This window comes from Xyrauchen texanus, chromosome 45 (genome assembly GCF_025860055.1).
Source record: "Xyrauchen texanus isolate HMW12.3.18 chromosome 45, RBS_HiC_50CHRs, whole genome shotgun sequence".
Classification (NCBI taxonomy): domain Eukaryota; kingdom Metazoa; phylum Chordata; class Actinopteri; order Cypriniformes; family Catostomidae; genus Xyrauchen; species Xyrauchen texanus.
This window is the reverse complement of record NC_068320.1, coordinates 21,337,287-21,352,494: the sequence shown is the minus strand read 5'-3', so window position 1 is coordinate 21,352,494 and position 15,208 is coordinate 21,337,287. Positions and strand designations below refer to the sequence as shown.

The 15,208-nt window shown below is 37.8% G+C and overlaps 1 protein-coding gene across 1 annotated transcript in view; it reads right to left on the bottom strand.

The window, feature by feature from the left end:
- Positions 1 to 733: 733 nt before the first annotated feature.
- ttll12 (tubulin tyrosine ligase-like family, member 12) overlaps positions 734 to 15,208 on the bottom strand; it is a 36,304-nt gene continuing 21,829 nt past the window's right edge. Inside the window, exons 7-14 of the mRNA XM_052119000.1 lie at positions 13,541 to 13,657; positions 12,655 to 12,849; positions 11,319 to 11,430; positions 10,889 to 11,040; positions 5,440 to 5,521; positions 5,081 to 5,149; positions 2,664 to 2,802; positions 734 to 954 (exon numbers count right to left, since the gene is read on the bottom strand). Of these exons, the coding sequence (XP_051974960.1) occupies positions 803 to 954; positions 2,664 to 2,802; positions 5,081 to 5,149; positions 5,440 to 5,521; positions 10,889 to 11,040; positions 11,319 to 11,430; positions 12,655 to 12,849; positions 13,541 to 13,657 (1,018 nt within the window). The 3' untranslated portion in view covers positions 734 to 802. The remainder of the gene's footprint in view (positions 955 to 2,663; positions 2,803 to 5,080; positions 5,150 to 5,439; positions 5,522 to 10,888; positions 11,041 to 11,318; positions 11,431 to 12,654; positions 12,850 to 13,540; positions 13,658 to 15,208) is intronic.

Below are 15,208 nucleotides of genomic sequence, written 5' to 3'. Positions count from 1 at the left end.
TTTACATTTACTTTAGTTCATTAGAAGAGACAAGACAGTTTACTATTAGATTTAGATGAGACAATGCATATCACCAGTCCAGACTTAGTCCACGTGTGTACTTTATTTTATTCATTTATTAAGTTTCATTTATTCATTGTTCATCATTATATAGATTTTTATTTCATTTATTACATGTACAGATTTAAGTTGTTATTCCTTCTACAAATCATCTGATTTGAGTGAAATCATTCCATGCTGGATCACCCAGCACCAAAAACACTCGATTTGACCGGTTTATGTTGTGCCTAAAAGTCCAATGTACAAAGGACTATAGAGATAACCAAATCTCATGCAAAGTCTTATTTATTATTTGTTTAAAAAAAAATATGCTCTGTTTGTATAAAGTCATTATATTATCATGAGTAAGTAATTTGTTTTTAATTTTAATTTTTTCCACTGTAGTGGTTCATTCTGCAGTTGTATACAATCAACCCAGTTTAACCAATGCTGTGCTCGGTTCAAGAGCACAAAAATATTACTTTAAAGCGATGCTTTACCCCAAAAGGAAAATTCTGTCATAATATACTCACCTTTATGTTGTTCCAAACCTGTATGACTTTCTTCCGTGGAACACAAAACGAGGTTGGCAGAATGACAGCCCTACATACCCTTCACATTCATTGCATCTTTTAACATACAGGGGAGGAAAAGAGAGTAAAAACATTCTCTTAAAAATTACATAAAAACAGTGTTACAGGGTCTTAAGTTTTCTTTATTTATAATGAACAATGAGTCATTTCAGAGCTGTAATTTAGCTTGGTCATAAAATCTGAGTGACAGGACACTGTCCTGCCTGATCCAGGAACAGTGTTTGGAACATGTGGTCGTAGAAACTGGGATGATAACGACAGGCCCTCTCACAGTCCGGGCTGAAATTCACCTCTAGTATCTGAGGCTGCATCACACGCTCTCCTAGAGAAAAGAAATGGATTTCTGTAGTTTAAGTGGTGTTATTCTTTTATAAGTACTACACCGAGTATATCTCATAAGACATGACCTCCATCTAAACTTCCTTGATAGGTTTTGGTCACACAGTGTCACATGTGACATGCACAAAAATATACATGCAACTATCAAAAATCAGCTCATTCTAAACATTGGACAAGCCTAGAAAAACACATTTACATGAGATTTAAATAATCTCACACACACATGCAGTAAAATGAGTGAAATCAACTATCAAATTTTGACTGATTGATGACCCTTGTCAATTGATTGACTGCATCAAATCCACAATGATCTGTTGACTAATTATCTTACCCCTATCCACTTTCTTATGGTTTGTGTGGTAGGGGGTTAAGACTGTCATCTTAAGAACAAGGGACACAAGAATACCTTTAAGGCAGGCGTCCTGTTGCCCTGATGCTTATGCTTAAAAATAAACAAACTAAAATAAAAGGCCTTTTGTCCTATTCTATCTCAATTCAATTACAAAAAGTCTTATTCTGGAGAATAATATTATTCCTTATTCCGGATTCTGTGAGAATGTTTAATGTAGCATTTAGTTCTAAATTATGCCTGATCACGTGTGATGTATAAAACTTGCATAAACCTTCCCCTTTTAAAATACTGAATAAAATAAAAGTGTGATAAATAAAGAGACAGTGACTATTTTCCAATTGCCTCTGTAAGGCTGGCACAGGACGTCTACACCCAAAAGTTGCATTTCCGGTAAAAGTGAAAGAACTCTGCAAGAACCAATATCATAAAACTCACACAGAAGTGCATCTCCACCTAAGACAACACACCCTACTGAGTAAGGACCATAAAATGCAAATCTCAAATCACACCTGCTCCCCTCTCTTCCACCTCACCTCAGGTCACTTTAGAGTCACCAAAAGTTATGTAAGCTAAGTTATGACTTATCCTGTTCTGTAATGTAAAAGGTTTTTCTGATCATACATGTTTGGTATCATTCAAGAGGTCTCAGTAAAACTGGTAAAACAGTCTCATTCCCTTTCAGCAAAGTCAAATCACAAGTAAGATTTTAGAACTTAGTAAAATACTGCATTCTATCAGGACATGCCCCTCCCAGATCTCTCACAGAGACCAGATGCTGTATGCAGATTAGATGCATTCTTTGTAAACTTAATAACAGTCAACTAATAAAGTCCAAATTAATAAGTGATTTTTGCTTCAGCGCTCAGAAAAGACTGAACAACGCAGAAACCTTCAGCCATTCTATTAGAATCTGACATCGGACCAATAGTTTGGCCTTCATTTTTTATCTCTCTATCCAATTTTCAATTTAAAAGTACTTTATTGGCATGATTGTGTTTACATACAATATTGCCAAAGCATTAATACACAAAACAGACAATGACAAGACAAATAATAAAATGGTATTGTTATGGTTCTGGTTCTCTCTCTCTCTCTCTCTCTATATATATATGTATATGTATATGCATGCATACATGCATACATGCATACATGCATACATGCATACATACATATTCACAGTAACCTGTTTCATTTTTGGTTTAGTTGAAACTTAAACAATACAATTAAATCAAATTAATTAAATTTCTTTCACTTTCCTACCAACAAAGAGGGCACAAAGTATGAAATGGATACATTTTGGACAAATATGAACACATGACTGCCTGAAATACATTATGTACCTTCCGCTGTCTGGTCCCATTTCAACATGAGGTCAATGGCATATATGGCTCTTGAGGAGGGGTATGCACAAATCCCATATGGAGCAGGGCGACAGGATGCTGCCTGGAAAAGCTCCGAAAATGCTTTGAAGACATCCATCTATTACAAAAAGTTTAAAATGTACAATGAAAAAAATTAAAATACAATCATTTGTTGATTATACTCATCCTTTATCACTTTCCATTTAATATTAATTCTATGTGCATTCAGATTGCAAATTAGAAAGCTTGCGATACATTTTGCTGTCCCATTCAGGACACAACACCAACTATTGCATAAATGTGATAACCTATCATCTAATATCAAATGAACCTATCAAGGAAAATAGCTAGATTAAAACATAGTGAGTCTTTTAGCTCCGGCTGTATACAAAACAACGAAAAGAGAAACTGGAGGTTGAGGTATTATGCTGCAGCGAAGTCTAAATCTATGCGAGATGACTATTATGGTAAAATTATGGTAAAATCATTAGCGTGGTATTGCAGGGTACAAGATTCTCTGGTCTGAGTGAATAGGCCTACTGACAACTTCTCAGTGGACTCAGAGACCAGCGTTCATTTAGTAGTTAAGGGAATTTAATCATAATTGGGGCAATTTGAATTTCAATGACAGTCCCATCTCAGAGGTATTGACCTTCTTGACTTAATCCAACAATTATAAGCATACAATAAATGTCATAATCATGACAATCTATTGAATTCATGTTCAGTTAATTGGTGTAAAAACTATTTGTAATTCCTAAAACATAACATTAAGCTGTGTCCCATATTTCCCCTGCAACCCTGATTATAGTATGATGGTATGGCAATGGCCATGAGTTTACTGAGATAAGACCAACACAGGGCATTAAGGATTTGGGCATTTTATTCTCAGCAAATTTGTCTGATTTAGTAAGTTCTTTTAGACCCTTTAACAAAAAGGACTGAGAGGGATTGTGGGCAGGTGGGCTTCATTACATTTTCCTATGATTGGGAAGATTAATGTTATTAAAATGAATTTTATTCCAAAATTCAACTACCTGCTACAATCTGTCCCTGTGGATGTCCCCCTCTCTAATTTCAAGCAATTTGAAGTTCTTTTTTGGAATGGTAAGCATCCCAGATTACATTTCAGTAAATTGCATAGGCAGATTGACAAAGGTGGGCAAGGCCTACCCAAGATTTAGTTTTATTATTATGCATTCGGTCTCAGACATTTGGCTCATTGGTCGCTTCCACTTGAGAGAGTCCCTCCCTGGTTTTGTATTGAACAGGAAGTTCTTGCCCCTATTTCGCCATTGCAAAGCCTTTCTATCAAACTAATTGGAGAAATTAAGTTATAACCCGTTATCTCTCATTTACACTCGGTATGGACAAAAGTGTCCAGAGTGTTTAATTTGGACATTTATTTAAATATTACCTCGAGCACATAGCTGAACCTAAAATAATGTATTAATAAGTCCCCTTTCTGCTGGTCAGAGTGGATTGTGAGGGAGGTTAATACACTCAGTGACCTATATGAGAGTGGAGTTTTGAGATCTTTTGAAAATTTGGTTCAACATTTTGGGATTCCCAGATCTCAGTTTTATAGGAATTTACAGGAGAGCACACGCACGGAGTGGGTTATTGAGTGGAATGTCATGCCGCTCCGCTCACATGCTCTGGTCTGAGATTACATAAAGAGACAGATGCAATTGAGACAGCCTAAATAGATAGAAGGACACTCCAAGAAGCTTGGAACATCCTATCTGCCAACAACCAAGAAAAACATGTCCAGATGACCTAGAAGAATTGGGGCAGTTTTAAAGGCAAAGGTGGTCACACTGAATATTGATATAGCTTTTTTATTTTTACTGGACTTTATATGATGTTCATTGATAAATGAAAACCATTTATGGCATTACTTTTGAAGACATCCTCACTATGCAACATTTTTCACAAGTGCCTTAAACTTTTGCACAGTACTGTATGTTGTGTTTTTTTTCCTTTGTGATATGTCTTTGAATCAATAAAAATGTTAATTGGAGATAAGACCAAAAAATAGACAATGTCTTGTTTCACTATATATCCACTGGCGTCTGCACTTAAGTAAAAGTGAGGGTACAAGAAGGAACTCCAACTCTTCTTTTGGGAAAAGAGCTTTAGTTGTCAAATAATAAAACATAAATTCCACCACAGAGAAAGAAACAATTTATGCTTGTCATCAAAACTAATTTAAAGATTTTACACACAATCCTTTAGATGAACAGGTATTTAAGATCACAGGAAACAAGTTCAACAATATTTCAAATACAAAAAGTATTTAAACTATTGGCAAGTGGTGTAAAACAAAGGTAGATGTGTTGTTAATGGACTAATACTGGAGTTGTTTAAAAAGAGGTCTGGGGAATATGCCATACCTCAACCTGTTTCCACGGATACTGTGGGTACTGTTGCTCAAACATAGGAATGAATTCATCATAGTGAACCTAACAGGGAAAAAATATATATCAGAATTTCATCCACGCTAAATGCTACAGTTCTGGACAGTCTTGTTGTTTTCAAATGATATAACCAAAAATGACAAAATAAATACAATAAAAATGCATTTTGGAACAAGCAGGAGGTTGCATCCAATCATAAGTGAATACATCTGAACATATTCAACAGATTAATTCAAAACTCAAAAATGAGCAGAATTCAAAAAATTATTCATCTATGACACCCTCTTATTTCTGCAGCCAGAGAAATTGACATGTCTCAGATATCAAGTTCATACCTGTTTGAGTTCAACATCTTCAGCATAGTTCATCACTGTGTAGTGCTTCTGATAGTCATCAAAATTATCCAGTGAAAAAGGTCTGAAAAAAGAGGAAGGTAGATGATCAGAGATCCTCGTAATGTGGTGATGTAACAGAAAAACATGAATATAAATTATCCAGTGAAAAAGTGAAATTATCCAGAAGAATAAAATTTTTAATAAAAGTTGAAGTATGTTATTTCTGAACCACTATCGTCGCCACACGGAATCACTAAAATAATGACAAAAAGATATTTCAGCCCCATTGATTGAGCCAATGTTGCTGTTTCAGGGTGATCGGGATGCTCAAACAAACAGAGCAATATTTTGATAGCGCACAGAACCACAGTCCGTACATGTTTTGTGGAAATAAATCTACAAACGACTTATGTTGTAAATGTCTTTGCATATTAGGCAGGGATAGGAGAAACTATTTTAACATCAAATGATCAATGAGACACTTAAGTTTTAAAATGACTGGCACTTAATATTGTTAGATTAATAAATGTAGCTTGGAGAGAATGGGTCACATTCACTAACACCAACAGTGCAAGATGCAAATGAGAGATAACAGCGTGTAACTTAACTTCTCTGATTTGTTTGATAGAAAGGCTTTGCAATGGTGAAATAGGGGCAAGAACTTCCTGTTCAATACAAAACCAGAGAGGGGCTCTCTCAGGTGGAAGTGACCAATGAACCAAATGTTTGAGACCGAATGCATAATTATAAAACAAAATCTTGTGTAGGCCTAGCCCACCTTTGTCAATCGGCCTTTGGCAATTGGGCCACTGGAAGGTGCCAGGCTGAAAAGCCATTACCAGGCAGTATGCTGTCAGAGCCAAAGCTTAATTCTGTGGAAGCAAGACACAGATCTAGTGGACTCGGAGACGAATAATAAAATATCATCTGCGTAAAGCAAAAGGCTATGCGCCTTACCTCCCTGGAAACCCTGGTAAATCATCATCCTTTCATATTGCGACAGAACAATAATGGGGAAAGAGGGCAACCAAGCCAGGTGCCCCTATCCAGAATAAAATAACTTGAAATTAATAAATTGTTTGTACCGCCTCTATTGGGTGTCTATAAAGTAACTTCATCCATCCAATAAAAGTATTACCCAAACCGGAAATTTCCAATATTTTAAAGAGATAATCCCATTATACCATATCAAACGCGTTTTTGGTGTCAAGTGAGATGGCAGTGACCAGAGTCTGATCATTCGCCACTTACCACCTTATATTGATGAAACGCCTAATGTTATCAGAAGAGCTTCGTCCCAGAATAAACCCCACCTGATCTATATGTATAAGAGATGTCATAACTTAACTTAATCAGTTTTTAACAATATTTTAACGCCTAGCCTGATCAGGGAAATTGGATGGTAACTCTTACACTCACTTGGATCATTGTCCTTTTTAAGAATCAGATATTCAGGCCTGTGTCATGGCTGGTGGAAGCTTTCCATTCTTTAATGATTCTGTATAAACTTCAAACAAAAGGGGAGCCAGTTCTGTAGCATAAGATCTAAAACATTCAGCTGCAAAGCCGTCTGGCCCTGGAGCCTTACCTGTAGGCAAGGCCTTAATTACCTCACCAAGCTCATCTCAGAATCAAGAGAATTGTTTTGCCCAGTCAGTTTAGGAAGTTCTAATGGTTCCACAAATGGAAATGGTAGAAAAAGATTGCTTTATATATCTAGCCAGAAGCTTCCCTACTTTGTCCCCCGACTCAAAGTATTACTGTCTTGCCCTGAATTAGCCAAAACTCCACCTTCCGTGCCAAAATAGTATTATATCTGTATTTCAATCGGGTCAATTCTCTGAGGCCATTAGACAACATTTGGTGCTTCAGCTCTGCACTTTTAATATTCCCTTCCAATAACACGAGTTCTTGTGTTTTGGATTCTTTGGTGAAAGAGGCATACTGTATGATCCGGCCTCTAAGAACCACCATAAGTGCTTCCAAAGCCACACCAAGAGAGGTTACTGAAGACCAGTTGGTCTCTATATAGACATTGATTTCAGCTTTTAGCATTTTTTGGAATTCAGTATTTTGCAAAAGGGATACATTAAAGCGCCAACTATATGATTTCTTTTAATCTGTATGTGGCAACACCTCTAAACACACCAGGGCGTCATCTGAGACTAAAATGTTTCCAATTGAGCAATCAACAACAGATGAAATGAGGGACTTGGATATTTAAAAAAAATCTATTTTTTAATATCTGTTGAACTTTTACTTCACATACTTCACATTCATGAAACCAGCTTATATGGCATTTTCATTGTATTAAGACTCCATGTATTCCTTGTATGTCCATCCTTGTATTCCTGTGTCGTATTTAATTCATGCTTGTTCTCTATCCATGTAGATGGTTTGTAAATCCTTGTAAATGGTTTGTGGTTTCTGTGCCCAACATTCCTGTGAGAAACTGGAGCGCTGTTTGGGACAAAGTATATACATTTTAGACTCTTAGTATATGAACTTGTTGCCCTTTTGACCTGATGAGTTTTCAGAAATGAATTCAGAGAGCTTGGTGCCATTTTTATGGATGTTATTGTTTCAAGCAATGTGTAGACGGGTGTCTTGCACATACGCACATACAGGATAAGACACACTTGTGTTAGTGCTGTTGAGATCATGATCTCAACATGCAAGGTCACTTAACCGCAGACTTAAAACTTCAACAGGTCATAACAAAAAAACTGAAAACCTTGAGATAACTTCAAACCATCAGAACGTGCTATACCAAATAAGGAAGTCTTTCTTGGCACAGTCTCAAGAGGGTATAAAGACCTTAACTTAACTTTTGGCCCTCAGACATACAGCTCTCTGGCTCTCCGCATCGGACTTCCAAGTTTGAGGCCTCATCTTACTATCTGTACTTTAACTTTAACTTCTTTCATTTAATTACTTAGTTACTTAATTCATATTTTATTCATTTTACTAATTTCTGTCCAAATAAAATGTGTTATTCCTTCTACAAATCATCTGATTTGTCATCTGAAGTCATTTTCCATCTGCTGGATCTAACTGCAACAGAAAACATCATCAGATGCATTTTAACAAGTTACACAGTCCAGCTGACAAAGGTGGGTAAGGTCTCCCCAAGATTTTGTATTACTATTATGTTTTTGGTCTCATAGCCCATCGGGTCATAGCCCATGTTTTTTGGTCCTGTGTTGAGATACTGCGACCAAATGTCAACTTCGCAGCTGCATTCAATAGTGTCAATCGGCCTGCGCTATGGAAAACACTAGCCGTGGGAGGGCATACCAGAGAAAATCGTGCATCTTCTACAACAACTGTACGAGGGATCAGGAAGCTGCGTCCGTGTCAACGGAGAAACGTCCGAAGTATTCTCAGTATGCACAGGTGTGAGACAAGGTTGTGTGGCGTCACCACTGCTTTTCAAAATTATTGTCAATGATTGAGAAAAGTTTTTGCCAACCCCCGCAGAGTCGAAGTTGGGCAAGATCATTAAATCACCGATTTGCTGTTTGCGGACGATAGTGTGATCTTCACAGATGACGATGAGGAAGCTTCCACAATTCTCCAGGATATCAAGAGAGAGGCTTACCCATATGGCTTAACAATCAATGGCGAGAAAACCAGTGCTCATGACGGATGGCTCACAAGCGACAGTATACCTCGATGGCGCCAGATTAGAGCAAGTGAAAGAATTCAAATGCCTTGGCTCAATTGTACAAGAACAGAAAATTTCTGCCACAGCCGATATTGCCAACAGAACTGGACAAGCAGCAGCAGCAGCCTTCGGATCTCTGACATGGTGTATTTGGCGTAAAATAAATTTCAACATTGCTACCAAAATGCAGATATACCGATCATTGGTACTGTCTGTGCTGTTATATGGTGCAGAATCATGGATGCTGCTGCTGCAGGCAGACTTGAAAAAGCTTGAAGTCTTCCAAATGCGATGCTTGCGTTGAATTTTAGGAATTACAATCAGGGACAAAATATGCAATGAAACCATCAGAGTGGTGCAGCGACCAACCGACCATATCAGAGGAAGTCCAAAAGAGCAGATTGCAGTGGTTTGGTCACGTGTGCCACATGAACCTGCACCACCTTCCTTACCAGCTCCGCTGGAGATCGCACCCCAATGGCTGGAAAGCACACTGAAAAGCGCCAAAGACAACGTGGGCGAAGCAAATTGAAGAAGATCTGATAAATCGAAGACTCCCTCCAGCAGAAGCAAAAGAAGTGGCCCTCAAGAAGCAACGATGGCGGGTAATTTTAAACGATCTTTGAAAGCCTGTAGCACCTACAGCAGCGTACTGAGATTCAGGAGTTTTGGTCGGGGGTTCAGAGTTTTGTTTGTGAGGTCTTGGGCACTCAGCTTTTATTCTGCCCCAAACTTTGTATTTTGGGTGATGGGGCGGGTATTAATATAAAAAATAAACACATAAATAACGGTGTCCTTACCTGTGTGATGATCAGGCAGGTGAAGTTGCCGGGTGCACCCTCATTTCATGAGTGGTGCACATAATTGGGCAGAGTGGTGTCTTTTGAGGAGATATCTTATAGAATACTGGGCAGGTTGTGTGATATAGGCAGGAAGTGGGGCACTTATTTGGCCTTCCTGGGGGGTTGAGGGGGAGAAGTAGTGGAGAGGGACATTTTGGTAATTTCTGTAATTAATATGTGGAATCTTTTTTCGGTTAAATAATTTTTTGTCTTTTTGTGTCATATAGTATTTTCTTTGAACTGCATATACATATGTGTGTCTGTTGTAATTGAATGTCTGACCACTAGGATGTATGTATGTAGGATGTATAATGGGAGGCATGTATGGATAAAAGTTGATTCTGTGTTTTCATGTGATGTCTGTGTGCATTTTAATTTTGGAATCAATAAAAAATAATGAAAGCTTTTGTTTAGCGATACGATTTAAACCAATCAGAATGAGGTAAAAAAGGTTTTATGGGATGGTGACCATACAATGTAATGCATATAAGCTTATGGGAAAGCTATGTTCAGAGGTTCTCTCTGCTGTGTCTGTATAATTCTCCTTGTTGTATATTAAATATAACAAAGGGAAAGCCTGTCTGAGTTATTGCTGCAGCAAAACAGCAACGTGAAAAATGTGACACCCGAGTCTAAGGATGGGGAGGCGATTCAGTGCTAGGTAGGATATCTTAAGACATAGTGGGAGTATATCTGAATGACTGAACACTGTCCATCTGTCAGTTAGAGTCCAAGTTTAAGATATCTTGGATACCAGTAGGGAAAACTTGAGTCAGATCTTTTTTTTACCACAAGCTACTTGAACTGCAGTAATCCAAATCACATCAACTCATATTCCTATCTTTTGTTTGTTGCAAGAAATGATTTATCTGAAGTATCCCATGAAAATGTGTGACCTCCAGCTTTTTTATTTGTGTGCGAGTGTGTTGTGGTGGCTTACCTGTTAGCAAAACGCAGCCAGAACACGTTGTATGCATACAGACGCAGAGGTTCCACAGACCGGAGTAACACCATGTAGCGGATGTCAAATTTCACCATACCCACTTCCTCTCTATGAAACAACACAGGGTCCTCCAAATACTTACAAACCACCTGAAAGAAAGACATTCACAGGTAGAGGTCAACACCCATGTTCAAAAAGATGGGTTTTGAAGGACCACACTTGCAATTTCCATACAAGTGTCCTCTTGAAGGGTGATGGAGAGCTAGACACACCTGTTAGTATGGGGGAAGGGGAGATTCACAAACTTCTGTTAAGTGAATTAAGAAGGAAAAGTGATCAGATGGGAAATTTACTTTTCTGAATTTTCCAGCCACTTTATTTTTCTAAATTCAAATGCATAAAATAACTGTTTTTGTGGTGTGTGTACCTTTGGTGTGCTTTCTCTCTGCCTGATGATGTAGTTGAGGTTATTTGTGGTGTGTGTGTCCAGACCACGAGCCAGGTTCCAGGGCTTGCAGATCCAGTGGTTATCCAGTCCTCTGAAATAATAATTCACAATCTTTATACACAAACACTACTAGAGGTTGTACCTCAGTTAATGTGTTAGAACTTCAGTTAATGTTCACATCAACCATCAGAATGGGGAAAAATGTGATCTCTGTGATTTCGACCGTGGCATGTTTGTTGGTGCCAGATGGGCTGGTTTGAGTATTTCTGTAACTGCTGATCTCCTGGAAGTTTCATGCACAACAGTCTCTAGAAATTACTCCGAATGGTACAAAAAACATCCAGTGAGTGGAAATGCCTTATTGATGAGAGAGTCAGAGAATGGACAGTCTGGTTCAAAGTGAAAGTCTATGATAACTCAGATAACCGGTCTGTACAATTGTGGTGAGAAGAATATCATCTCAGAATGCTATTGGCGCTGTAATGGCGGCATGAGGGGGACCTACACAATATTAGACAGGTGGTTTTAATGTTGTTGCTGATCTGTGTATATGGGCTGCTCTGTGAACGCACACAATGATTGACAGGAAGAATGTCTTACGATTGGCTAAACAAATGATCAGACTGATCATTTCATTGAACAGTGACATTGAATGTAAAGTTAAATTCCAAAAATAACTTTCTTTAAAAAAAAAAAATGTATTCCCTTTCTAAAATTAATTTTCACCTGCAGTTTTTTTTTTTTACACCAAGTATTTTTCACACATTTTTATTAAAGGGATAGTTTACCCATAATTGAACATTTATAAGTCATCATTTACTCACCCTAATGTTGTTCCAAAGCCATATATCCTTGTTAGGCAGAATGATGTTAGGCAGAATGTCAGCCTCAGTCACCATTCATTCATCAAAAAGATGCAATGAAAGTGAATGGTGACTGAGGCCAACATCAGTCCTAACACCAACTTCTGTGTTCCACAGAAGAAAGAAAGTCATACGTGTATGGAACGGCTTTCATTTTGGAGTGAACTATCCCATTAATTCTGCACTGGACTTGCCAGAAACAGCTAAGAGCAGTTATACATTATAAATTGTAAGTCATTTACAATCCACAACATAATATGTTGGGAAACAGGACCACTTGAGGATGGTAAAATCGAAAAGGTTTCAAGGTTGCAATATCTGGACATTATTTGTGAATTGTTTATTTCAGAATTCTTTATATGAGGTTTTTATTTGTGGATCGTTGTAGTAGATAGACTAATACGTGTCCGTGTAACAGTCCCGCTGGTTGACAGGTATTTTAGAAAGCTCACCTCTCCTGCCTCTGTATGTAATGTTTTATAAACTGCGGCAGCTCTGTTTGAAGATTAAAGGTCCTGGGGAGCCACGGGGGCTCCTGACCTTCCCTCGCTCTCCGTGCCACAGACGCCAGACAGTCTTTAGTGGTCAGCACTGTTTCACAAGGGAACTGGTTGAGCAAGAGATGAGATTTTTCCTCACTAAGATTCCTAACGACAAATCAATTAACAAAACAAATTACAATGTGTTTGTAGGGGTGGTTTTGCCAACACTGTAGACAAGACAAAAAGTGATGCAGTGACACAACTTGCACCACGTAAGTTATTCAATTAGGAACACATGAAAGATTTATATTTCAAACAAAAATGTTAAGACAAATAATAATAGAAAAAATATAAATAAATATTAAATGCCAAAAGTACTTTTTGCTGCAAGTTATTCACATTTTCATAAAACCAGGAAAATGTTTTAGATTCAGAATTTTGTAGGGAAAATATTTGTATTTGTTATAGTATATCATATAGTATATATATATTTGCTATATTTTGTAGCAAAGCTACAGTTTTAAATTACAATCACTATTAGTTGCGCCACTGGTACTGATTACCCCACAACTACCATTGCTCCATTTAATTCATTGTGCAAACATTTACATTGTTTAATACACCATCAATTCACCAACATCCAGTTATATATGTGATACTGTATATTTTTAGACCTTAATTAGTGAATAGCTCAGAAAGTATTGAGACTGACTACCACCCCTGGAGTCGGAGGTTCGAATCCAGGGCGTGCTGAGTGAATCCAGCCAGGTCTCCTAAGCAACCAAATTGGCCCGGTTGTGCACAGTTAGTTAGATTTAGGGGGTGAAAGTTTCTGTGTGTTTATAAACATGCCTACCTATAATCTCGAATATGGGAGTAGGTCCAGATGATGTCAGCCTCTTCTTTGTTATCAGTGAACTGGAAACGTGGGTGTTTAAGATGATCTAAAACTTGCTTCATCTCAGTATAAACCCTAAATTTGAGCACGCAAGAATAGAAATCTAATCAGAAAGTCAGACAGACAAGTGCATTGACACACATTTAATAAAAGTGAAGGGGGTGGGGGGGTGGTTAGGCCAAGAAGCTTGAATTAGGCCAGTAAGAAACTACTTCGTAATGCCCCTGGAACCACTAAGACCACTTTAGCAACCACATACCCTGATAGCACAGGTACATCTCCAAGATGTCCATCTAAAAACATTGAATCTGGAAAGAATCACATTCTAATTTGTGTGCAAACATCTGATAAAACATTTTAAGATGTGCATGGTGCATGGTTCCACATTACTAGCAGTGGTCAGTTAATGAGAACTAATTCTACAGCCCTGCCGGACATTATAGGTACGTAAATGCAGGGGACGGATGTGAAACCACACAACATTTTACAATGAAGACCAACAAACTATGTGGGGATATATATGCAATAACCAAAGTTTGAACACAATTATGGTAGGAATGTCCGAATGCTACTCCTAAATTGATGTTATGGCCGGTAGCAATGGGAAAACAAACCTCAATTGCTTGAACCGTGACAGACAATACTAATCATAAATGCCCATTTAAAAAGCTGTATATGGCTAATTGTCAATATTGGGTATGTGGTACCATTGCCAGGACTATGTTCCAAGTAGACTGGAAAATGGAAGGGATACTGCAACCCAAGGGTGGTGGCCCCAGGTATATCGGTCCATTCTCACCATAAGATGCGGGGTCTGCAACCAGGCTTAGTGCGCCACAAATGGTCCGATGTTACATTGAGAGGAATTACAAAATTCAATGAGCATAAGGAAATTAAAAGAATTAAAACAGGATTTCACCAAGATGGCCTAGAGCACTGGAGCCATAAAACTAAGTACTGACAAAATGGCTCCTTAAAGTCTGGCATGGCTCAGCTAAACTAAATGAAAGGCATCTGGCCAATAAAATGAAAAAAGAGAGACTTGACCGAAACACTCATGACTGATACATTGTTTGCATGACTGGAGGACCGATCTTCTAAAGAGTATTACCACCGCTTAAAGGGCAGAGGTGATGGGCAATAAAATTAACAGAGTTAAACATGGATCCTCCCGAATTACAATGAACAACACAACACCAGTTCTATGACTCTTTTATTCTAGACAATAACCAATTTTCTAGACTCAAAATTAGTCATGAGACATCATGACTAATACAGGAAATGTCTGATTTTTTTAAGTGTTCCTGTGTTACTAAATGAATTAAACAAAGGTACGTTTTTAGCTGCTATTTGCAGAATACTGATAAGAGATATCAGTATTCTGCAAATAGCAGCTAAAAACGTACCTTTGTTTAATTTATTTCGTAACAAAGGAACACTTGAAAAATCTGACATTTCCTGTATCTGTGGAATATTTTTATCAAGTTAAATATAAATAAATCAAGTATAATCAATGAAAATACAGACATTTTATTCAACAGTTATTCTGATGGTCAAGCATGTATTTTACGGTGTGTGTGTGTGTGTAGAGGCCTGTGAAAATGAGGCCCCTCAAAATGCAATGTG